The 27,046-nt window shown below is 36.0% G+C and overlaps 1 protein-coding gene and 1 long non-coding RNA gene across 9 annotated transcripts in view; one reads left to right on the plus strand and one right to left on the minus strand.

Annotated features, from left to right (window-relative positions):
* LOC131381836 (uncharacterized) overlaps positions 1–4,045 on the plus strand; it is a 42,944-nt gene extending 38,899 nt beyond the window's left edge. Inside the window, exons 2-3 of the long non-coding RNA XR_009210805.1 lie at positions 74–196; positions 3,652–4,045. This is a non-coding gene — a long non-coding RNA (uncharacterized LOC131381836). The remainder of the gene's footprint in view (positions 1–73; positions 197–3,651) is intronic.
* Positions 1–27,046, minus strand: part of CD55 (CD55 molecule (Cromer blood group)) — a 57,643-nt gene that overhangs the window by 1,632 nt on the left and 28,965 nt on the right. For 3 of the 8 annotated variants that reach the window (XR_009210802.1, XR_009210801.1, XR_009210803.1), the window contains exons 11-12: positions 8,968–9,064; positions 5,842–5,969 (exon numbers count right to left, since the gene is read on the minus strand). Coding sequence is in view for 4 of the 8 variants with exons in the window: in XM_032137083.2 (XP_031992974.2) it covers positions 5,928–5,969; positions 8,968–9,064 (139 nt within the window). In the remaining 4 variants the exon portion in view is untranslated. Of the gene's footprint in view, positions 1–4,359; positions 5,970–7,640; positions 9,065–12,364; positions 12,430–27,046 lie in introns of those variants that run through there. The other 5 variants (XR_009210804.1, XM_032137083.2, XM_058430715.1 and 2 more) reach the window with 5 other exon arrangements.

The following is a 27,046-nucleotide window of genomic DNA, read 5'->3' on the forward strand; positions in this document are numbered from 1 at the left end:
AAATTTGAATTCATGGTTTTGTATTTTTTTTCTTAAAAAGTATCCCTCCCCCCAACATTTGTCTAATTTTTAGTTCCAACAAAATTGGAATCCTCCCTGAGGAATGGGGAATTCCCAGAACGCCAAAAAGTGATTTCGCATTTGATGATGAGGCACCTATGACTGCAGACTTCTCCAGAAATGAAATAATTTCAGGGTAGGTACAGGTTGTGATTGGAGGATTTTTAAAATCTAGACTAGTTTGTGTGTTTTTAGATAATTCTGATAAGTCCCTTAAATAATGGAATCCCTGTTTTAATTGGCATTAAAAATCACTTAATAGTTGTCTAAATATAGAATGACTAAAAATTTGCAAAAAATTAAGAAACGAAGCAAAACTTTCTAATTCTTCATATTTGGTCATGGTATAAGAAAACACGTCTGCTGGGGAAAAAGTAAAGGCTCTACAGTCACCAGGTCAATGTAGTTTTTATAAATAGACTAATTAATTTATCAGAGAACTGTATCTCAAAAGTCTTTTCTCCTTGGAAACAGCTCCTGCCAAATTCATTTTAAAAGGACATTATTCAACTGAGTTTTAAGCCCTTTAGTTAATGATATTGAGTTAAAAACAGATGTTACATTTTTGGCAAGAAAAAAGAAAAATACTCATAAGTCTATGCATAAAAACATCTAAATGATTAATTGAAAATTTATTTTCCCAAATTTAAACTCTTTCTGTCCTTGAGAAAGTAAACAAGAAAAATGGAAATTTAAGTTCTCATCCATTTTTTCTGTAAAAAGGTAAATTTTAAACCTAATTTTCTATCTTTAAAGACTGAAAACTTCTGATATAAGTATTTTAAACCAGGAATTACAAAGCTTTACTCTTACATGCTAAATAATTACATTTATAATCCAAGTTCATCATATCCTTAATCGAGGTAAACCCTTGGATAAATTATATCATTTTGTGTATTTCAGGTATGACAAAAAGCTCTGTCTTCTCTCAGATGTTTCAGTGTAAAAATAAATGCATGCATGGTATGTTAGTCAGGGCTGGCTTCACAGACATGCAACTCATATAGTCACACTGGGACTCAGGCTCACAAGGGCCCTTGGTTTAGTGCCCCGTGGTCACCATCTTGAAACTCTTAATGATTTTGGAACAAGGGATTCTGAATTTTCATTTTGAACTGGGCTCTACAAATTATGTAGCTGGTCTTGATTTTAGTATGTGCCAAAACTTTTTGTTCATTAAAAAAGCCTAAATTAAATGAAACATAAATATTTGATAAGTTATCTATAATACAAGTTGAATTTATGTAAATTTAATATATATGCTTAACTAAAATGATTAACAATTTACATAAGCAGTGTCATTCTAAATTACTTCTCATCAATCTTGGACTATATTACAAATTATGTAGCACTAACAAATTACTACAATTAGAATATCTGGGTACCATATCATATGCCAATGGTTGATTGAAAACTAATGTTTGTTTTATAAATTAGAACACTGCATGAACTTCATTCTAAGTTACTTTTTTCTGAGAACTAACAAAATTCAATGTCATTTCTTGGACTTATGAATAACAACCTCACCTGTTTTTGTTCATATAGTAGTAACACTTATGATTAAAAAGCTAATGATTAAAGTCAATTATAATTTTCCAGAAATAATGAATTTTCCTTATATAACCAATAATATAATTGAACTATTTCTTTCACACATACAAACCTTCATTATCTTTTGTCCAGCTCACTTCAACAAAAACTTCATTGGAATTTGTTTGGAATTGCATTGATTTTATTTTTAAATTTGTGATGACTAGTTATTTTCACATTTTTCAACAAGGAAATGACTTACCTTAAATTTTCAGAGCTGTTTTTATAATTTTTAAAGAAATGTGAACAGTTGCTTCACATATTTGAAGAATCTTTCTGGGTACCTACATTCTTCGATATTTTAAGATGATTATCACTCATAAGCGGGATTATTTTTGCATTGTCATATCCAATTTATTATTGTCACTATTTACCTAATATGAGGTCCATTGTTAAATCCAATACATTTTGTTAGAGTTTAATTGAATTGTCTAGGTAGGTATTCATGTAATTTGTAATTTTTTTTTTCTCATCTCGGCTGGAAGCAAACCATATTGTAAGACCCGGGGCACCGTGCCATCCTCAAGCGTTTTGTGATCCTGAGGCCTCCTCTCCTCCAGTGGCCTTTGGTCAGCCCAGTACCAACCTGCACCCATGCACCTCCTTGGTTTGTGGATAGATTCCTTCTCCAATACATGGTTAAGACCAGGTTTATTCAGTTCCCACGGCAACATAGAAGGGCCATTTCCAGCTTTAGCCCTGAAATGCCATCATTCTGTGTTCATTCTAATACCTCATACCTCAGAAAATTATTTTGATTTTCTTTACTCTGACTCCTAGTGAATGTCAACATCTTTTCATATGTTCTTGATCAAACTGATTTACCTTGCTAAAAATTTCCTATTGGTATACCTGTCCATGTTGTATTGGGTTTTATGTCATTTACCTATCAATGTAAGAGCTTTTTGTCTATTATAGACACAAATCATTAATCTCTCTTTTGTGTTTTAGCAATTTATTGCTAAATTATCCACTTTTTCTGTTCATTATTTACATTTTTTGCATTGTCAAAAATGTCTATATTTCATTAAGTCTTACGATTCTAATCTTTGTTTTAAAGTTTTTTACAGACCTTAGATTGAGGTCTTAGGTTTTATCTGATATTCTATGTTTATATATGTATCTTGACTAATATGTTAAAACCTTTTCGTTTCTCTTTAGTTTCCACAGATGAGTTCCAATTCCTTTATTTTTAATATTTTCCTTAATAATGAAGGCATTTAAAGCTTGCAAGTTCCACTGAAAAGTTGTCTGTGTTCCAAATAACTTAGTGTGAATTGTTCTTCTTTTCACTCTTTCCTACTTTTTAATTTTTTAAATTTAACTTTGATATAAGGGTGATCTAGAAGCATCTTAATTTTCAAGTGTTTAAGATTTTGTTGATCACCTTCTTTTTCATATTTATCAACACGGCCTTCTAAAAAGTGAATATACTTTTATGGCCAAGTATATGATGTTTTTGAGCAAATGTTTCATTGATATATGGAAAAACCTATATACCTATACCGTGTATATAACCATCTCATTGTTTCTAGTTTATCCTTCCTATGTTTCTTTTTGTACAAACGAGGATGTGTATTTTTTATTTCTTTTTTCACGAGAAGTAGCATGTCTTTTGTACTTTTTTCACTTAATAATATATCCTAGAAATACTTCATAATAGTTCATAGAGATATTCCTCATTCTTTTTTCAGAGCTGCATAGTGCTCCACTGTTTGGATATAACACAGCTTATTCAGCAAGTCCTACATATGAGCATTTAAGTGGTTTCCAGTCTTTTGCAATGACAAACAATGTTTTGGTGAATATCCTTGTACTGTATATTTTCATATTATTGGAGGTATATCTTCAGAGTTCATTTCTAGATGTGAGATTGGTGGATCAAAGAGTAAATGCATATGTGTGGTTTTTTTTTTTAGATATTGGAAAATTCCCCTATAAAATGGCCGTATCAGTTTGCATTCCCACCAATAATATATAAAAACATCTGATTTTCCACAGCCATGCCAATAGGAAGTGTGGTCACATGAAAACCACATTCTCAACATAACTAAAAGACAAAGCACCAACTTCAAATTGTCTATAAGAAAACAAACAAACAAAAACAACCCAGGAGTCCTTCACACTGCTCCTAGAAGCCTCTGTGGTGAGCAAGGGCAGTCTGTGGAAAGACATCATGAAAGAGAAAAAAGCTGAGCCAGCAGAGTCCTCAAATTGCTCCAAAACCATTGCCAGAAAGTAAGAGTCTGCCGTAAAAATGAAAATGCTGAAAAGGTGTCCTTGTAGACCAGAGCACTAACTACAAGCACTACCTTCAAGAAAGGGCCATAAACATAATGTGATCTGAGTTGATAGCCTTTGAAAGGTGTAGTTTCTAAAAGAGGAAAAGGGCAAAAGGAAGGGGAGCCATCCTTTGGTGATAGGATGGTAGAAAAAAAATGACATAAAATAAGAAGTCGTGGAGTGTTTTGAGACAAAACAAAAATTAGAAGGAATGCAGCTCTCCCCTCCACAGCTTCCATTATAGGTCAGCCTCTGAGGTCACAGCAAGTTGGAGTGTGCTAGAAAGTGATTCTGGATGAACAAACAGAAAATATCCATCACAGCAGACTTAGGAAGAAAGCAGAGAGTTGATGAACATACTGGGGTAACTAAACTAGAAAGCTGAAAAGATTATATTGAACAAGAAAATATGCCTGAATTTGTGATTTAAGAAGGTTCCATGGAGATGAGTGACTCAGATAGAGTGAAGGAGGTCATTAGAAATCAAAAGGTCAATAAAACCAGAGGCACAGATGTTATAAGGAGTCATCCTTGTCAATGTGAAATAATTATGGATAATACCAGATTACAGGATGGTTGGGAGACAGTGAGCCAGTTCCAAATCCCTCAACAGACAGGGGTGGGTTATCACAAAGTAGGGGGATTGCAATAACAAGGAGTGGAAGAGGATCATACAGTGGGTTTGAATGTGCAAACAAATCTCTGGTAGGCAAAAATATCTCATTGCACTTTCATTCCACATAGTACCAGGCATAGAGGTGAAGTTGGTGCCCTGTTTTATTCATCATTGCTATTTGCAGACCAGTCCTCCTTCCTTTCCACAAAACCCTTTCCTTCGAGTCGCGTATCATCAGAATATAGCACCTGCTATCTTCTTGTTTGCAATCATCTTCAGATGTACAAGCCACTCCTCCTCATTTCATGAAGATTTTCACCCCTCTAACATGAATCCCCATGCTTGGTGATTTCAGTGTCAATTAAGATGTTCCATGGCCTCCTCTTCACCAGTACTTTTGTCCACTATTTTATTTCAACTTCTCACAACCATAGTTCTGTCTAAACCCTTGCATCACCAAAATCTAGAAGGCTTTAGTGTTAGTTTAGATAATGTCAACCACAATAACGTAACACACCAATCCCCAAAATGTTAGAACTCAAACATGACAGTTTATTTCTTCTTCACATGAAATCTAATGTGGGTGTTCCTGATCAGCAGACAGCTCTCCTCAAAGCAATGACTCAAGCTCCTTCCTTTCTGTGGTTCTGTTATCTTTAGCATGTGACTTAGTAGGTTACTACAGTCACTTTCATCAACTCAGTGTAGGGAAAGAGGCAAGGAGGATCGCATATGGGAATGTTTTAGGACTAGACTTAGAAATGCTATACAACTCTGATCATGTTCCTTTGGCCAGAACTCAGTCCTATGTCTACACTTAACTGCAAGGGTGCCAGGAAATGTGTCTAACTTTGTGCCCAAAATGAAGGGGAAGTGTATTTGTAGACTGCTTTGTCCTCTGGTCGCCAATTCTGTTTTACCCTCAATTGAGGCATTCTTATTTCTCACTACTGCATATTACCACTCTAGTTCATCCTAAATAGCACCCCAAGTCTAACAATGTCATGACCCCATTAAGGCTTACAAAATATTGATCCTGTTACTCATTGTTTCTTACCACTCATATATCTTCACTTCCCTTCTCACATAGCTTAAATTCTATGGTCCATCATTTTAATCACTCCCTTGTGCACATGCTCAACTCACATCATCAAATTCACCTGGGAACACCCAATCATGATTAAATCCAAGCAACTGGTTTTTTCTGAGACTGTATCTAGAAAGCTAAATATGACTGCAGAAAAACTCAGAACCAAGCTTGATGATTGCACTCTAAATTCATGAGCACTCACCTCAACTGGGTCTTTAGCATTGCCTGCTAATTGATTAAATGTCTCTAGTCCTTTCCTTCTCTGCTGTCTTCAAACATAACACCTCCTCATGTGTCATCATTTTCATGATGACCTTGATGTATATGTCCCTAAGAAAACAGAAGAAATGTGAAATCAATTTCTAAAAGCTGCCACAATGGGCATCTCCAACCCACCTGCAACAGTTCCCTCCTGGTATCTACCGAAGCCCTGCATGCTTCCACCTAAGGCAATCTCTCCACCTGTGCACTAAAAAGAGTTAAAACTTACTGAGCACTTACTACATGGCTGGCACTATTTTAAGCTCTATGTGTATTAACTTAATTCTCATTGAAAATCCTATGAGGCTGGTACTGATTTTAGGCCCACTTTACACATAGATAACTAAGGTACACTGAAAAGGAATATCCCTTGAGTCCTGTAGCTGATAAATGCCAGGGCTCCGATTTGTCTCCAGAATCCATGCTTTTCACCAAGGAGAATTATAGGGAAAACATTTGACATTTTAGTAAATTACCCTACCAGAGTAAATGGACAGTTACTCTTTTTAAAGAGATGTGTGTGGGGGTTGAGATGGAAGACATGACAATGAGGAACAAGGAAAACACCTCCACCACCTCTTAACAATGAGTCATATGCATGAAAATAAACCAGCCACCACTGGAATAGACTGCAAAGGAAGCAGTACCTTCAGGGAAGGGGCTGTTTTTAGTTTCGGTAAGGAGGAAGAAAACACTCAGGATGAGTGGGAGGAAAATGAAGCATTCGCACATTGGACATTAACCAAAGCAAACAGGGCTAGGGTGTGACAAGACAAAAACTATTCATGTTCAAGTGTTCCCAGAAAAGTGACAGTGATAGTGGGCTAAATATTATAAAACTCACAAATTTCTACAGTGAGCAGGTATAACTTTCTGTAACAAATACATCAGTCTCAAGAGGAAAAGCAATACAACCTTTGCAATCAAAGTAAAATCTCACAGGAGAGGTTATCTTGAGCAAAAATAAAACCACTCAACCTCATAACTATGGGACACACAGTAAATATAAATCCTACAAGAAAATATCTTTACCCTCAGCAAGCCTACTGGTTCATATTTTCTTCAAGGTAAATGACTGTTTAATAGTATTTCCGCTTTTACCCTTATCTAAAGATAGCAAGTTCTTGCTATTATAAACCTATTTTATGCTAATTCTAATTTGATCGAGCAGAATAAAAAGTCTAGAGCTGACAATTTTCACTTCTACACAGAACACATGACATAGTCTAGCCCTTGCTCTAAGCCTTTCCTACTTCCACCATCCTGCCATTATAATCTCATCTATTACTGCTTTCTTAATCAGCTTCCTGCCTTGAATGTCTCCCTCCCTGCCACTCAACTGCTTAACAAATAGCTTAAGCACCTACCATATTCGGGGCTGTAACACTTGTAACTTTATCTTCTTTCTCTCAATAAGTATATATTTTGGTCTTCCTGTGGCAAATTATAAGCAACTTGAGGGCAGACACTTGCAGTTATCTTGGTAAGCTCACATTTAGCATATGGCAACTTGCACATAGAAGGCACTCAGCTTTTTTTCTGATAGCCAAGCCAGTGTTATTGCTATCCCTGGAAGCACTGGGTTATTACAGAATAGGCAGAGCGGGCCCTCATATTTAACAAATGAATGAATGAATAGGTGGATATGTGCCTACTCTTAGAACTTCTAGGGAAGTTCAAAGAATTTCCTAATATTAGAAACTATTAGGAAATTATTGATAGTACTGCTAGTTGTGATAATTGTGGTTAAGGAGGAAAAAAAAGTTTTATTTTAAGAAATACACATTAAAGTCTTTACAGTGAAATGCCATGAACATATGAAATTTAAAGTACTTCAACAACAAAACAGATGAAGCAAAATGACAAAATAAACATTGCCATAATAAATCTAGTTATATTCTATACAACTAGCACATCTTAGTCTAGTCTAACACTTAAAAGGTAATTGGCAAGATGACAAGAATATGGTAAAAACCTAGAAATTAATCAGATTGCCTTCAGGTAAATCAGTAACAAGCAATATAGGTACTCTAATAGGAAAGGATATGACATGCTTGGGAAAGTACAATATAATTTTAAAGTAACTGAAAATTATTCACACTAGGACAACCAAGGCACAGCATTCTGAACTGCTTGTAGGAAGCAGGTAGGGAATTTCTTATTAAGAAATAAAGTAGTCACGTTTAAGAATAAATTTCAAATACTACATGATACCAAAAAATGGGATCATTTATTTCTATTTAGGGAAAATACATTTTTCTTCACATATCTTCTTCAACTTTTCTTGTTTTACATGTAAAATCAGAATGTTCACTGTCATAAATAAATATAAATATTACAAAAGAATAAGATTTACAAATTTGACTATGGACATCTCGCTTCAGAAATAATATATAATCTTTTCTTATGTTAATATTGTAGTATCTCTGGATACTTTTAAAGACATTAAGTCAAAGAAGACAACTTTCCCAGGCTTTTTCCAAACTGTATTTGTGCGACAAAGGAAGACTCAGTCTCTCATTCTATATTCCTCCCTTGTCACCATCAACACCCCTGGTTCACCAGCATGTTTTACCTTTAAAATATTTTGCCAACCCAAAGGAAAGATGAAAATGCCTTACAGCGAAAGATTACTTTATAATGTGGTTTATCTCTCTTTAGCAATTTTGCTTAGAAGAGACTGAATTGGGTTTTTATTTGCTTTTGATATCCAAATAATGTTTCTCATTTTTTATTTCCTTTATAAGTGGAAATAACATTACAGATCTTGTGGAAAAAAATCACTTTTCTTCTCTTTTCCTCGTGATCCCATTCTAAATACGAACAAATCTCTATGTTTTCTTACACTTTTAGGAAAGGAATCACTCTCAATTCTGCAAGTTGTTCTATTTTCAAGAGGTGTAGGTGTGCTAAGAATGTGATTCCGGGACTGCCTTTTTTCTCCTTGCTTTGTTGACATTCCTAACACACCTTAAAGACAATGAAAGCATCCTAAATGAAGAGCACAACTGCATTTATTTTATCTAATATGCAGATAAGTCTAAGAAACTAGAAACAGTCTGTATACTTGTGTGTATTTTCTTCTTAACTCTTCTTTGGCTAAGTCAGCAAGCCCATGGTTACTATCGTCCCAAGCAAACCTGTCAATGTGAAACACGTGTGCCCTGAAAATTAAAAAAAAAAAAAAAAAAGTTAAAATCAAAATGATTTTATTTACTAGTGATAAATACTAATTTTTAGTTACTATGTGATAAATCACCAAAAAGAATCAGTTAATTTGGGGCGCAAAACAAAAAAAAATAATGAGTAATAGAATATGGACGAGATTCTACAGGTGGGGTTTATCAGCTACAGCTACAACTAAAATGTGACATGGACTTTTTAGTTTCTTGAGATGAATAGTGGCTAAGCTAGAATGAATTAAGGTACCCTCAGATTAAAAGTCAATGAATTCCTAAGTGTGGGAGATGTTAAAAAAATATAAAAATAAATAAAAACTCCTGAATACTACTACATGTGGAAGAGAAAATTAAGAGATGAAGACACTCAAAGTTTTACAGATACATTTACACCAAGTTATTTTTGTGTGATAATTTTGTATAAAGATATGAGATGTCTTTTGAGATCTATAAACATGACCTATAAAAGGATATCTTAGCACATATTATAATTTTTCTTAAACATTGAAAACTCTAAAAGCCACCAAGCAAAAGGAGAAAGACAAGGTAGGTCAACCATCTCATGATGCAAATTATCATAATGAAGGCATTCTCTTTAAGTCCTAATATATCATCCCTTTCCCCCCGAATATTTGTGGCACTATAGCATCTAATCGTTACAATAAACTGAGTTCAAAACGTAGGATGAGATGATAAGCATTACTGCTACCAAGTCCAGAACTGATGATGTGTCATAGTAACGAGAGATTCAATGTATTAGTCTTTCATTCAACAAAGAAAAAAACAACTCTAGTGACAGTAGAGACTTAAGCCTCTATTATCCTTTAAAAGTCATGAAGAACCCCCTAGCCAAGGGTATTAATGGATATTTTGCAAGATACAGAAATGTGATTTTATTAAACCATATATACCTTTTATAATTTACCAGAAAGTCTTATTTCTGAGGTACCATCAGTCACACTTAAATGGTCAAACACGACATTGAGTACTTTGTTGCTCTCATGTGCATTATAAGAGCTGAATAGTAGAGAAGAAAAAAAACTATTGAATTATATAACTGTCATTTCAATCAAAAAACAAAATCACGCATCTGCTTACACTTCCATCCCTAAACTAAAATTTATCATACAGACCTAACTCTTCTAAAAGAAATCAATCCTCTGATAGGCAAACATGAAGAATCATTAAATGAAACCACATTATCACTTGCACATTAACTATATCCTGTCTTAATTAAGATCAAATATTTAATTAAATCAGTATGAAATCAGGAGGCTAGCCAAACATATATAAAGCTAGCTCAACAGCTTATGTTTCCAAAATAAGGCAAGTGGAGTGTTTTTTATGTGCACATAAAAAAGACAAATTCTTTCTTAGGAGTTTGCATGAGTTTCCCTCTAATTCAGGAAATAAGAAATTAAGTTCACTGTAAAACCCCAAAATACAATTCAAAACAAATACACTAGTCTGCTTATCTGTGGTTTCAGTTACCCACAATCAACTGCAATCTGAAAATAGGTGAGTACAATAAGATATTTTGAGAGAGAGAGAGAGACCCCATTCACATAACTTTTGCTACAATAAATTGTTCTAATTGATTATTCGTTGGTGTTAATCTCTTACTGTGCCTCATTTATAAATTAAACTTTATCTCATAGGGATGTGCATACGGGAAAAACCACAGCATATATAGGGTTAGGAACTATCTGTTGTTTCAGGCATTCACCGGGGGGTCTTGAAACACCCCGCCCCCCAACCGAGGATAGGCAGAAATTACTGTATTCCCTCCTTCTATGTTCCAGTACTTTATGTCCTTAATAGGACACACAAGTATCACAGCCAGTCACCTTACCAAAGTATGTAAAGAAACTGATGAAAGCCAAGAGACAGCGCCTGGTAAACTTACCACATCTTGCTGCCCTGCCCCCGCCCCCGCCCGCCCAGTCTCCATTCCCACCGATCCAGGGAGCCTCAAAGCAGTAGCTTTGGTAAATTGATAATACTCTGTACATTGATACTTTATAACTTGATAAATTGATAACAGTATTTCAAAAGGAGAGTTGGAATAAATACAAGAACGTACATAAGATTGGTGGTTTAATTTTTTTTCAGAGTAGCTTTGCTGATGCTTCCATACCAACTCACTTTAGATGACTTAGAACTAACTGAGTTTTTGCTAAGCTCTAAATCACATTCCTAAAACGTTTCTGATATATCTGGAGAGAAAGTTATGTCTTACTATATTTGCTATCATGACAGCTAGAATATTTTGTTGATATTAAACAAATGCCTGTAAAAATTATTAATCACTCCCCTAGACCTAATGGTCAAGTCTTTCTAAAAGACTGACTCATTTAGTGAGATAAAGAATATTTACATACTTTAACTTATAATAGGCTTAAGTAATATTGTTAATTTAAGTAGAAAAATTGTAGAGGGTAAAAAGGAGATAGGTCACATCATCCAAAGAATTAAAACAGACAATTTAATAACAGCATTAAATTATAGTTTTCTTATTAATGAGGAAAATGGACAGGCATTAGGGCAGCTTAGAAATAACTCAAGTTTGTATAAATTCCACAACTAGTTTTCTGAACAGTTAAAACTACAAAACAGAAGAGGGTCGATTTAAATCAACCTCTGTCTACAGGACACATCAGAGCCAATCGTGACATTTATACTTCACATTATGTATATTCAATGCAGATTAGATATTTTAAATAATACTGATGTGTGTGTGCTGTTGTTGTTTTAATATCTGAGTGCTTACTATGTGCCAAGTAATGTTCTAAGCACTTGACAGGTGGCAACTCATTTGATCCTTATTATAATCATATGAGGTAGGTATTATATTTCCCCCATTTGTCTGCTGTCTTAACCACTGCACTGTTTTGAGCTGGACTGGCATCTATTAATATAACTGAGAAAAAGCCCTAACCACAGGCAATTTCACAGTATGTTAGAGGTTGATTTTTCCTAGATTTCTCTGCTTCTGTGCAACACTAGATACCATCATAAATTATACTGAGTGGAAAAAAATCAGTGGATCAATAGATCACAAAATGAGACTTCAAGTCACTTTGCTTTGAAATGCGCCTTTGAATATATTGAGAAAAAACAGACATGAAGTCTGTTAATCCAGGATAGTAATTACAGACAAAAATGAATACAGAGACACGCCAAAATTTAAACAAAGTTAAGAGAGTCATCTACTAATACAGTACCAAATTTTACTGGAAGTAAACTAGGAATAAATTTTTAAAAATCATCAGGATTTCTGCTCACCCTGATTTTCCATAGTCCAATGACTAGAATTAGGGTACCAATTAACATAGTACCAGCAAGAAATCCTTGAAGGGGAAAAGATATGGTAACACAGTTAATAGAAACATGAGCAATTAGAATTACATTATAGTTTCACAATGACATACATACTGGTTATGAAGTGAGTTAAAAAATAGGAGATATTAATTGCATTTTGTATATGGCTTCCTTATGTCACAAATTTTTGACAAATGTGTGTTTTATCTGTCCTGTTTTCTTTGAAAGAAAAAGGAAGAAATATATTTAGAGTATCACAATGCTCAAATAAAATTTTTTGACAGGTTTGAGAGGCTTCTAAAGTGTTTCAACCCAATCATGCTCGATTTTAAATGTTTTGATCATTGAGCATTCAAATATGGTGACAGAATTATGTTATTTTAGAGCTAGAAAGTATCTTAGAGTTCACTTTCATTTTTTAGATGAGTAAATTGAGTCTCAGAAAGAGGGAAGTTGAACATTAACATATATGGTTAATGGGAAGGACATTTACCTAGTTTATAGTAGATATAACAGATATGTAGAAATTTCTCCGTCACAGGAAATATGCCTATACTATTATCATCTGAGATTGGAGGACAAACTATATTTACTTTGCCTACAGAATATGCTTTTTAGTGTTCAGTCTATGGTAGATTAAATTTCATTTCAAAAAGTTATATTCACTTTTAAGATTCAAAGCACTATTTTGAGCTGAACAACAGCAAATAATTGGTCAAATAAATTGGTCAACATCAAATCATTTTTATAGCTTACACAATCTTTCTTCTCAAATGCACCCATTTGCCCTTTTCTCTCACCATCCTCATTCTCCCTTTCCTCACCAACAGCCCCCCCTCCCACCCCTACCCCCACCAACCCTGCCCAGTGTCCTTGGACTCAACTCTGTTGGTCTGTACTACAAAGGAAACGACAGAAGACGCTAGAATAGTAACTGAATCTAACGTGACTAATGAGTGTATTTGGCTCCAAATCAGCAAAATAGAGACACTGTACAACTGCACTGCCATGTGGAAATTGTGATTTAAAAAACAGCTATTTCTACCACAGATAAGTTTTTACAGTATTTTACTTTAGAAGTTTATTTAACTGATCCCCTAGAATTGTATCATTAACTTAGACTATCCATGAAATAAATCACAGCTCCTAAAAAATTTTGGGTTTCCCCCTTTCTGTCACCAGTTCACTAATTCCACCATTTTCAATATCTCATTTTTTATTTGAATGCTAAATCAAGACAGAAAATTCAGAGTGATCTAGAACATCCGGATGACAGAAGTAAAAGGCTATTCCCAGAACAATGATCAACACATATACATAGTTCTAGAAGAAAGTGTAGAGGCTGATGGTTTAACAGAAAACCAGGGCAAAACACAGAAATATGAAAAACAAAATTCTATATATCTTCTCAGTAAATTAATAAGAGCATATTATCTTCCAAATTAGAAACAAAACTTTCAGGTTCAAAGGCAACTGTTTATGATCTCAAAATTCACTTGGTATCTACAGAAAACCAAAGGTGAATCAACATTAAGATTCATGCAACTTGGGAAAAATGGAAGTATGAAATAATGAATGAAATAATAATTATGAGTCCAACGTTCCTAAGATTAAACTGAAGAGCTCTTAGGTAGGAAAATAACATGTTAGAAAAAGGTTTTCTCCCCCACAAAAGGAGTATTTTAGTAAGGTTCCCCATCATGTAGAACTGTATTTCCATAGCACTGAAAACATTGCAAAGCAGTTTGCCACCTATTCTCTCATTCGATCACCTCTCATTATTAACACAGTGCATGGCAAACAGTAGAACAGTAGAAAGTGTTTAACAAATATTTATTAAATTGCACTGAATATCTTGTTTGCAGATAAGAAAACAGAACAAGAAAGGGTAAGTCAAACAGTTTATTGCAATAGAAAAACTTACTTCTAGCTCCAGATTCAGGCCATAATTTTAACTGTTTGAAATATTTTCAATAAAATACCTGATATTCATCAAACAAAATTTACATTAGACAGCTACTACATTAATATATACGGTATCATCTTCATTGCCAAAGAACCCAACTTAGAATTCTACCTACCTACTACCTACAAGAACTGGAGTGACCTAGAGGATGCACATCATCTTTTTTGAAGAAATGTGGGATGACCCAGACACTTCAGAAGGTCTAACTTGCAGAGCTAACAAAGTGGAAATGCGATGCATGTGCTATGAAAACAAAAAGTTGTGGAAAGGTTTTGTTCTTGCTTATACCATACTTAATGTAACAGAATAAAGGGTCTGTGGACAAGTGAAGTCACCCTGGGAAGAGATTTTCGTAGATGATTTGAAAAACAGTATGCTTGAGTAACCCTTAAATTTTCCATTTTGTAAATGCAGATTCAACTCTGCTTCCTCAGAGAGACATCCATAGGACCCTTTAAGTGTCTTGCCATCATTGTTGGATTTTCTGTACCTCTGTATTTCTTCAATTTTTTTAATAAGGGAAATTCACATACTTCCTTTTCCAGACTAAACATATCACAGAAAGATTATATGATTATATAATCTGACTTAAACCTGAATAACAGGCAGATAACTGATGTCACTTTATAATGGGACTTAAGTTCGTCATGTATAGGGGCATGTAATAAGACATAAAGACCCCTGTAACCACATCTTATTAACTTCAAATAGCTACTTAAGAGTCAAGACTCTTAAAAGTACATTTAGATTTGGGATAGTCTGTAATATATGCCATATTCAAATTTAAAGGATAAATAAGTACACAATTGTTAGGGGATACAGAAAAAATATTTTCTATATTTCATTATTTCCTGACTTATTTATTATTCTTTAAACTGATCTATTAGTCCCCATGAGGGACTTATGAATGTCTCAGTATAGGACTTTGGCAACAGAGGGGAATAAAGCAATACTTGTAGGGAATCAGGGCACCTTAATTGTCCAATTTGGGTTGTATAGTCTCTTGGTCTGTCACTAGGATGAACATCTTTCTATCTTTTAAAGTACCTGGGAAGATCACTTCAGCCTGGGAAACAGGGGTTGCAGTGAGCCGAGATTGCACCACTGTACACCAGCCTGGGTGACAGAGTGAGACCCTGTCCCCCCTCCAAAAAAAAAAAAAAAAAAATAGTTTCTCTATTTCTGGTAATAGAGAAACTAGTCATCGGCCTCTATTTACTGCCTACTAGCTCTGTGAAGGGCAAGTTACAAATCTTGCAAAACCACAGTTCTCTTAGCTGAAAATGGGGTATAAAGGCTACATTATGATTGTTGTGAGAAGAATATGAAATAATACATTAAAAAAAATCAGTACAGTACTTGCCACAGAGAAAACATGTAAATATTACACCTGAATAAAAGACTGTTCTTATTATTTGGTGTGGCCAGAGGGAGTGATAAAATTATCAGAAATCTAGCTTAGGAAAATAATAGTGATTGCATGCAGTGACTTCCTTAAGCTAATATTTATTCAACTTTTAGGACTGTGCTTGGAGTTTTCATACCCACTAATCACATTAAGCTTCAAATACTTCACATAGGAATCACAATCTCTATCTCTTAAATGAGAAAACTGAGTCTCAGAGAGATTAAGTTAATCACTTGGGTTGAATAATTACTAAGTGAAAGAAACAGGATTCAAACCAACATCCGACTGGTTTGACTCCAGGGGTTATTTCTTCTATATGATTTTGTCTTTAAAAAAAATAAAAACAAAACCAACAGAAAGCAAGCATTTCAATGGGGGTGATACCTGATGAAAGTTAAAAAATTTTTTCTTTTTTAAGTACAGAGTGCAGATATATATGTGATACACAAACTGATTTACAGTACATGTGTGGTGGATGATGATCAAGAAAAAATGTCTAAAAAGGTCTTTGGTGAGAAGAGAGCAAGAATTAACGCACTGCCCACCCGCACACAAAAAACTGGGAAACACTTATACAAAGCCAACGGAAGAATAGATTTAAAATTCACAACACATGCTTCATTTACAAGGCAAATTAGAAAGTTCTGTAACATTATGTCAGTCTTTCTTCCTTAGCAGAATAGGAAAAAAAAATCAAATACTTCCAAAATTCAAAGATCATCTGTATCATTTTACTTACATTGCAGTGTAATTGATGAAACAATTTTCTTGCAGTAGAGTTAATTTATCTTTAAAGAAGAGTAACCTCTTTCACAGAATAAATTTAATGAATATAATTTTCAGGTTTATGTCCTACAAATACGAAATCACACACAAAAAATGTTGCCATATGTCCAGTTTAAGAAGGAAGGACTTCCTCTTTATTTTTTAACACAAGCTGGAATTCCAACTAAGACTAAGGAAAGTTTTCTAGAAAATCAAAGGGTATAATACTTAAAGAATTTCAGGAAAAAAAAGGCATTTCAAACCTTCATTGAGTGCCATTGAGCAGGTGAGAAAAAACTCATTTATAAAACTCATCACTTTTGTGATCATTAAATCATCAGACTTTCATTTGAAACACATTTATTTCTATTTAAAACAAAGTGAATTCCAACAGTTGGACTCTTTCAAGATAAATCTTTCAGCTTAGAAGTTCATTCAAAATATAAAATAACCACAATAAATAATAATGATAGTAATGATGTTTTTATTACTCTTTTCAGATCCAACACTGGATCATCCACATTCATAAGACAAGTTCTTAAAGACCTATGAAGAGATGGAAATAACCACACAATATAGTGGGAGACTTCAACACCCCACTGACAATGTTAGACACATAATCAAGGCAGAAAACTAACAAAGATATTCATGACCTAAACTTGACACTTGACCAAATGGACTTAACAGACATCTACAAAACATTACACCCAACAACAATAGGATATACATTCTTCTCATCTGCATATAGCACATACTCAGCCATAAAGCAATTTTAAACAAATTCAAAAAACCAAAATCATACTAATCATACTCTTAGGCCACAGCATGATAAAAATATAAATCAATACCAGCAAGATCTCTTTAAACTATACAATTACATGGAAATTAAACAACCTAATCCTGAATGACTTTCGGCATTCTGAAAATTAAGGTAGAAATCAAGAAATTCTTTGCAACTAGTGAAAACAAAGATACAACATACCAGAGTCTCTGGGACACAGCCAGAACAATGTTAAGAGGAAAGTCTGTAGCATTAAACACCTACATCAAAAGGTTAGAAAAATCTCAAATTAACAAAGTAACATCACCTCTAGAGGATCTAGAAAAAACAAGAGCAAACTAACCCAAAAGCTAGCAGAAGAAAAAAAATAACCAAAATCAGAGCTGAACTGAATAAAATTGAGATGCAAAAATCCATACAAAAGATCAACAAAACCAAAAGCTGTTTTTTTGAAAGAATAAATAAGATTGATAGACAATTAGCTAGACTAATAAAGAGAAAGAAAATCCAAATAAACACAATCTCAAATGACAAAGGGGACATTACCACCAACCCCACAGAAATACAAAACACCCTCAGAGACTATTTTGAACACCTCTATGTACATAAACTAGAAAATGTAAAAGAAATGGTAAATTCTTGGAAAAATACAACCTCCTAAGATTGAACCAGGAAGAAATTAAATACCTGAACAGACCAATAACAAGTTCTTAAATTGAATCGCTAATTTAAAAAACCTACCAACCAGAAAGAGCCCTGTACCAGATGAATTCACAGCCAAATTCCACCAAACATACAAACAAGAGCCGGTACCAATCATACTGAAACTATGCCAAAAATCAAGGAGGAGGGACTCCTCATTCTATAAGGCCAGCATCACTCTGATACCAAGATCTGGCAAAGAGACAGGACGAAAAAAGAAATCTTCAGGCCAATATCCCTGATGAAAGTAAATGCAAAAATCCTCAACAAAATACTAGCAGATTGAATCCAGCAGCACATCAAATACCTAACTTACCACAATCAAGTAGGCTTTATTCCTGGGATGCAAGGTTGGCTCAACATATGCAAATCAATAAATGTGATTCATCATATAAACAGAACCACAAACAAAAAAACCACATGATCATCTGAATTGTTGTAGAAAAGGCTTTTGACAACATTCAACATCCCTTCATGTTAAAAGTCATCAACAAACTAGGTATCAAAGGAACATACCACAAAATAATAAGAGCCAGCAGGAAAAACCCACAGCCAACATCATACTGAATGAGCAAAAGCTGGACGCATTCACCTTGAAAACCAGAACAAGACAAGGATGTCCATTATTATCATTCCTATTCAACATGGTACTGGAAATCCTAGCCACAGCAATCAGGCAAGGGAAAGAAATAAAAGGCATCCATATAGGAAGAGAGGAAGCAAACTATCTCTCTTCACAGATGATATGAGTCTAAACCTAGAATACTCCATAGTCTCTGCCCAAAAGCTTTTAGAACTGTTAAACAACATCAGTAAAGCTTCACGGTACAAAAATCAGAAGCATTTCTATACACCAACAATGTCAAGCTGACAGCCAAATCAAGAATGCAATCCTATTCACAATAGCCACAAAAGGATAAAATACCTATGAATATAGCTAACCAGGGAGGTGAATGATCTCTATAGAGAAATACAAAACAAAGAAGACAGAGACAATATAAACAAATGGAAAAATATTCCATGCTCATACATAGGAAGAATAAATATTTTTAAAAGGGCCATACTGCTGGGCATGGTGGCTCATGCCTGTAATCCCAGCATTTTGCGAGGCTGAGGCAGGTGGATCACTTGAGGTCAGGAGTTTGAGACCAGCTTGGCCAACATGGTGAAACCTCATCTCTACTAAAAATACAAAAATTAGCTGGGTGTGGTGGTGTGCACCTGTAATCATAGCTACTTGGGAGGCTGAGGCAAGAGAATCGCTTGAACCCAGGAGATGGAGGTTGCAGTGAACCAAGATCATGCCACTGCACTCCAGCCTGAGTGACAGAGTGAAACTCTGTCTCAAAAAAAAATTAATAAAAAATTTTTAAAAAGGGCCATACTGCCCAAAGCAATTTATAGATCCAATGCTATTCCTATCAATCTACCAATGATATCTTTCAGCGAATTAAAAAAATATACATTCTAAAATTCATATGGAATCAAAAAAGAACCCAAATAGCTAAAACAACCCTAAGTAAAAAGAACAAAGCTGGAAGCATCATATTACCTGATTTCAAACTATATTACAAGGCCACAGTAACCAAAACAGCATGGTACTGGTACAAAAATAGACACATAGACAAATGGAAGAGGTTAGAAAACCCAGATATAAAGCCACACTCCTACAACCATCTTATCTTCAACAAAGTCGACAATAACAAGCAATGGAGAATGGATTCTCTATTCAATAAATGCTATAACTGGCTAGCCATATGCAGAAGATTGAAAATGGACCCCTACCTTTCACCATATACAAAAATTCAATATGGATTAAAGACTTAAACCTAAAACCTAAAAGTATAGAAACTCTAGAAGAAAACCTAGGAAATACCATTCTGACATAGGTGTTGGTAAATATTTCATGATGAGGTCTCCAAAAGCAACTGCAACAAAAACAAAAATTGACAAGTGGGACATAATTAAACTAAAGTGCTTCTGCATGGCAAAAAATATATATATCAACAGAGAAAACAGACAACCTACAAAAAAGGAGAAAATATTTGCAAACTATGCATCTAACAAAGTTCTAATATTCAAAATTTCTAAGGAACTTAAATCAACAAACAAAAATCAAACCAACCCTTAAAAAATGGGCAAAGGACATAAACAGACACTTCTCAAAAGAAGACATACATGAGGCCAACAAGCATATTAAAAAATGCTCAACATCACTAATCATTAGAGAAATGCAATCAAAACCACAATGAGATACCATCTCATAGCAGACAGAATGGCTATTATTAAAAACTGAAAAAACAACAAATATTGGTAAGGTTGTGGAAAAAAGAGAACACTTATACATTGCTGGTGGGAATGTAATTAGTTCATCCTCTGTGGAAAGCAGTTTGGAGATTTCTCAAAGAACTTAGAACTACCATGTGACCTAGCAATCTCATTATTGGGTATATACCCAAACTAACAAAAATCATTCTACCATGAAGACGTATGCACACATATGTTCATCAGCACTTTTCACAATAATATGGAATCAACCTAGATGCACATCAGTGGTGGACTGGATAAAGAAAATGCGATATATATACACCACGGAATATTACACAAACATAGAAAGGAATGAAATCATGTCCTTTGCAGTAATATGGATGCAGCTGGAAACCATTATCCTAAGTGAATTAATGCAGGAACCGAAAACCAAATACTGCATCTTCTCGCCTATAAGTGGGAACTAAACAATGAGTACACATGGATGCAAAGAAGGGAACAATAGCCACCGGGGCTTATTTGAGAATGGAAGGTGGAAGGAGGGTGAGAATCAATAAACTATCTATTGGGTACTAAGCTCATTACCTGGGGGATGAAATATTAGGTACACTCAACCCTAATGACACACAATTTACCCATGTAACAAACCTTCACCTGTACCTCCCAAACCTAAAATAAAAGGTGGAAGAAAAAAATGTGTTTACCTGGCCAGGTGTGGTGGCTCACGCTACAGGCGTGAGATTACAGATCCCAGCACTTTGGGAGGCCGAGGCGGGCAGATCTCAAGGTCAGGAGATCAAGACCATCCTGGATAACACGGGGAAACACCGTCTCTACTAAAAAATACAAAAAATTAGCCGGGTGTGTTGGTGGGCGCCTGTAGTCCCAGCTACTCTGGAGGCTGAGGCAGGAGAATGGCGTGAACCTGGGAGGCAGAGCTTGCAGTGAGCCAAGATCGCGCCACTGCACTCCAGCCTGGACGACAGAGCAAGACTCCCATGTAAAAAAATATATATATATGTTTACCCATTTTCCCTTTGGTATCCATGAACGCTACATGTTGATTGTTTTCCTAAGACAGTATCATGGGGAGTGGCTTCAAGATGTCTGACTAGATGCCTCTAGTCTTCTCCTCTTCCATGGAGAGAAACCTAAGCAGGAATTACATAATCACATTTTGAAGAGATCATCAAAGAGAGAACACTAGAATTTAACAAACAAGTGACAGGATGCACCAAAGCAAGGAAGGAGACAGAAGCAAGGCAGCCTGTTTGGCTGAGATTGCCTGGGAGCCTGGAGAGACTCCCTAATGCAGGAAAAGAGTAAGTGAGAGAACCCCAGCAGTCCACATTCCCTCTGAAGACTCCCACAATCCTAGCTACAGGAGTCCCTTGATTCTCGTAGGCCCTAGATCTAACATAGGAAGCTGCCTGGAGACAGTGTGATGGCATTACTCCAGAGAGTAAGTTCACACTGAGTACTACAAATCCCTGAGTCCTAAGCAGCCACAGCACAAGACTATTTTGAGAGCCCAGCCCCTCCCAGACTGCATCTTGCTCTGGGGCCACTGTTGCCTGAGCCAAAGCAGGAGCCGCTGGCAGCGACCTGGCGCCCCCAGTAGAGGAGCAGCCAGGCATTTTCTGGTTCCCTGAGGACAAATTCTAATGCATGCAGCTATGGCTGCTGCTGGCTGCTTTGGGCTGAGGCATGAGCAAACTGCATGTGCCCCCAGTCACCTCTCTGTGGCTGCTCCCAACTGAAAACAACACTGCTCTCCCAAGTAGCTGGTCCACAGCACAGCCACGCTGTCCTCACCTAAGCATTCCACCAGTAACCTAGGAATACTCTACCCCTTCCTACCACAGCCAGCACTCACATGTACCACAGGGAGGCCTGAGGACAAATTCATCTGGCCCAGCCTCATCCTCTGAGTACACAAGCCTGCCATCTAGGTACCTGGATGCTCAGCCAGTCCACCACCATTGGCAGCTGAGCACTCTTCCTGGGGTCTGAAGTCAGGCCCACTCAACCTGCCACTAACATCACAGCTAGTAAGTCACCTGCAGACCTGGAAACTGACCCGCCCAATCACCGCAGCCACAGCCAACACTGGCACAGACTGCTTGTGTCCCACAGGGTTGTCCCACCACTACTACTGCCATCACCCATGCCCCCACTTGCTGCCAAGTAGCCTGAGAACCAGGTCACTTGCCATTTCTGGCACCCAAGTGAGCCACCTGGAGACCCAATAACTGGCCTGATTGGGCTTGCTAACACTGGTGCCAGCAACATCACCCCGGGCCCAAGGACAGGCAAACTCAGCCCACAACTGCCAACACTTGGGTCCGAAGATTGGCCCACATGGCATCCTATTCCCTAGCAAATCTCCACTAGTAACTGCATCCTAAGGCACTGAGGAAATGACAGATACCACTGATGCTATTTACAGCTGAAAGTCATACAGAAACTACACTACTGCATGCACCCAGAATCAAAGCCAAAGTGCCCCATCTAACTGACACCATAAATACATCTTCAGGAAAAGTCCTCCCCTACAAAAGCAAATTCAAAAAATTAGAAACAGCAAATATCACATCAGATGCACAGATATCAACTTCAGGATGCAGGAAACGTGAAAAACCAAGAAAATATGATACCACCAAAGGAACACAATAATTCCCCAGCAACAGATCCCAATCAAAAGTAAATTTACAAAATTCTGGGAAAAGAATTCAAAGTTGTGATATTAAAAAAGCTCAGGGAGGTGAGATACAAACTTTAAAATTTGTTTTAAAAAAAATACAAAGAAATCAGAAAAACAATTCAGGATATTAATGAGATGTTTACCGAAAAAAATACAATAAAAGAACAAAACAACTTCTGGAAATAATTTATTGATGAAATACATAATATACTTGATGAAATATTAAATACATAATATACTTGAAAGCATCAATAATAGGCTAGATCAAGCAGAAGAAAGAATCTCAGAACTTGAAGACAGGTCTTTTGAGATAACACAGTCAGATAAGAATAAGGAAAAAAGAATAAAAAAATGTGCAAAGTTTACATGACATATGGGACACCCTAAAGTGGCCAACTATCCAAATTTTAGGAGTCTCAGAAGGTGAAGAGAAAGTGAAAGGATTAGAAAATCTATTACTAAAACAACAGAGGAAAATTTCTCAAGTCTAACAAGAAATTTAGACATCCTGACACAGGAGGCTCAGAGATCATCAAGTAGATACAATTTAAAAAGGTCTTCTCTGGCCCAGTGCAGTGGCTCATGCCTGTAATCCCAGCACTTTGGGAGGCCGAGGCGCGTGGATCACCTGAGGTCAGGAGTTCGAGACCAGACTGGCCAACATGGTGAAACCCTGTCTCTATTAAAAATACAAAAATTAGCCGGGTGTGGTAACACACACCTGTAATCCCAGCTACTACTCGGGAGGCTGAGGTGGGAGAATCACTTGAACTTGGGAGGCAGAGGTTGCAGTGAGCTGAGATCGCGCCACTGTACTCCAGGCTGAGTGACAGAATGAGACTGTCTTGAAACCAAAAAAAAGAAAAAAAAGGTTTTCTCCACGGCAAACTATAGTCAAACTGTCAAAAGTCAAAGACAGAGAGAGTTCTAAAAACAGCAAGGGAAAAGCATCTAGTCACTTATAAAGGAAACCCATCAGACTAACAATGGATTTCTCGGCAGAAACCTTACAGGCCAGGAGAGAACGGGATGATATACTCAAAGCGCTGAAAGAAAAAGACTACCAGCCAAGGATTAGGAAAGTTATCCCTCATAAATAAAGGAGAAACATTGTCTTTCCCAGACAAAAGAAAGCTGATGGAATTCATCACCATGAGATGGCTTACAAGAAATGCTTAAGGGAGTGCTATACCCAGAAGAGAAAGAATGATATCTACAATCATGAAAACACACAGAAATTTTAAAAACCACTGGTAGAGCAAACACACAAAGAAGAGAAAAGACTAAAATGTTATGAAAGAAAAACTCTACATCACAATAGTAAGAGAGAACAAAAGGAACAAAACAACCAGAAATCAATTAATAAGATGACAGGAATAATCCCTCACGTATCAATAACCCTGAATGTAAACAGATTAAACTTTCCTCTTAAAAAACGTATACCGGCTGAATGGATGCAAAAACACAACCCAACTATATGTTCCTTTCAAGAAATTCATCTCATCTGTGAAAACACATTGTGACTGAAAGTAAAGAGATGGAAAAAGATACTCCATGCTAACACAAACCAAAAACAAACAGGAGTAGCTGCACTTGTATCAGATGAAACAGACTTTAGGTAAAAAACAGTAAAAAGAGACAAAGAAGGTCATTATATAATTGACAAAGAGATCAATTCAGCAAGAGGATATAACAATTCTAAGTATGTATGCACCCAATCCTGGAGCACCCAAACATATAAAGCAAATATCGTCCAATCTAAAGGGATAGACTCCAATATAATAATTGTTATGAACTTCAACATCCCACTGTCAGCATTAGCTCATCTGGACAAAAAATTAACAAAGAAACATTGGATTTAAATTGCACATTAGACCAAATGGACCTAACAGACACTAACAGAAGAGTTCACCCAATAGCTACAGAATTTTCTCAATGGCACATGAAACAATCTCCAGAATAGAACATATGTTAGGATACCAAACAAGTCTTAATAAATTTGAAAAAGTCAAAATCGTATCAAGTATCTTCTCAAACCATAATGTAATTAAACTAGAAATTAATAACAGGAACTTTGGAAACCATACAAATAAATGAAAATTAAACAACATGCTTCTGAATGACCATTAGGTCAAGGGAGAAATTCAGGATTAGATAAAAAAATTTCTTGAAAAAATAGAAACGGCAACAGTGTAGCAAAACCTATCAGACACAGCAAAAGCAGTGCTAACAGGGAAGTTTACAGCAATAAATGATTACATCAAAAAAGTAGAAAGATTTCAAATAATCTAACAATGCATCTTAAGGAACTAGAGAAGGAAGAACAAACCAACCCCAAAATTAGCAGAAGGAAAGAAATAAGAAAAATCAGAGCAGAGCTAAACAAAATAGAGACTAAAAAACAATAAAGTGAAAACTTGTTTTTTTGAAAAGATAAACAAAATTGATAACGTACTTGCTAGGCTAACCAAGAAAAAAAGAGAGAAGCCCCAAATAAAATCAGAAATGAAAAAAGAGACATTACCACTGATACCACAGAAATACAAAATATCAGAGACTATTATAAAAAACTATACATTGACAAACTGGAAAACCTAGAGGAAATGAATAAATTCTTGGAGACATGCTCCCTATCAAGACTGAGTCAGGAAGAAACAGAAAATCTAAACAGACCAATAATGAGTAGTAAGACTGAATTGTAATAAAAAGTCTCCTGACAAAGAAAAGCCCAGGACCGGATGGATTCAAAGCCAAATGCTACCAAACATATAAAGGAGAACTAATACCAATTCTCCTGAAACAATTCCAAAAAATTGAAGAGGAGGAAACTTTCCCTAACTCATTCTACAAAGCCAGCATTACCCTGATACCAAAACCAGACAAGAACACAACAAGAACAACAAAATCACAGGCCAATATTCTTGATGAATATAGACACAAAAATTCTCAACAAAGTATTAGCAAACCAAATCCAACACCACATCAAAAAATTAGTATGCCAGGCCGGGCGCGGTGGCTCACGCTTGTAATCCCAGCACTTTGGGAGGCCGAGACGGGCGGATCACGAGGTCAGGAGATCGAGACCACGGTGAAACCCCGTCTCTACTAAAAATACAAAAAAATTAGCCAGGCGTGGTGGCGGGCGCCTTAGTCCCAGCTACTCGGAGAGGCTGAGGCAGGAGAATGGCGTGAACCCGGGAGGCAGAGCTTGCAGTGAGCCGAGATCGCGCCACTGCACTCCAGCCTGGGCAACAGAGCGAGACTCTGTCTCAAAAAAAAAAAAAAAAAATTAGTATGCCAAGACCAAGTGGGATTTCGACCAGGGATGCAAGGATGATTCAACACACACAAATCAATAAAACTCTCAACTAGGCATAGAAGAAGCATATTAACATCATAAAGGTCATACATGACAAACCCACAGCTAATATTCTATTGAATGAGGAAAGGCTGAAAGCCTTTCTTCTAAGAACTGGATCAAGAGAAGGATGCCTACTTTCACCACTTCTATTCAACATAGTGCTGTAAGCCCTAGTTTCCATTTCATTGAAGAACCAAGTTTTCATTTGGCTCATAGAGAACCAAGTTTTCATTTCATTAACTTGCAGCCAGGCAAAAGAAAGAAATAAAAGGCATCCAAACTGGAAAAGAGGAAGTCAAATTGTCCCTCTTTGTTAATGATATGATTTTATATGTAAAAAAAAAAATCCTCAAAGACTTCGCCAAAAACTCTTAGATCTGATAAATTCAGTACACTTGCAGGATACAAGATCAACATACAAAAATCAATAACATTTCTATACAATAATGAACAAACTGAGAAAGAAATCAAGAAGGCAATTCCATTTACAATGACTAAAAATATAAATAAAATACCTAGGAACAGATTTAACCAAGGAGGTGAAAGATCCCTATAAGGAAAACTACAAAACATAGATAAAAGAAATTGAAGAGGGCACAAAAGGAAAGACATCCCAATGCTCACGGACTGGAAGAGCTATTATTGTTAAAATGACTATACTGCCAAAGCAATCTAAAGATTCAGTACAACC

The sequence above is a fragment of the Hylobates moloch genome, unplaced genomic scaffold (genome assembly GCF_009828535.3).
Source record: "Hylobates moloch isolate HMO894 unplaced genomic scaffold, HMol_V3 SCAFFOLD_18, whole genome shotgun sequence".
Classification (NCBI taxonomy): domain Eukaryota; kingdom Metazoa; phylum Chordata; class Mammalia; order Primates; family Hylobatidae; genus Hylobates; species Hylobates moloch.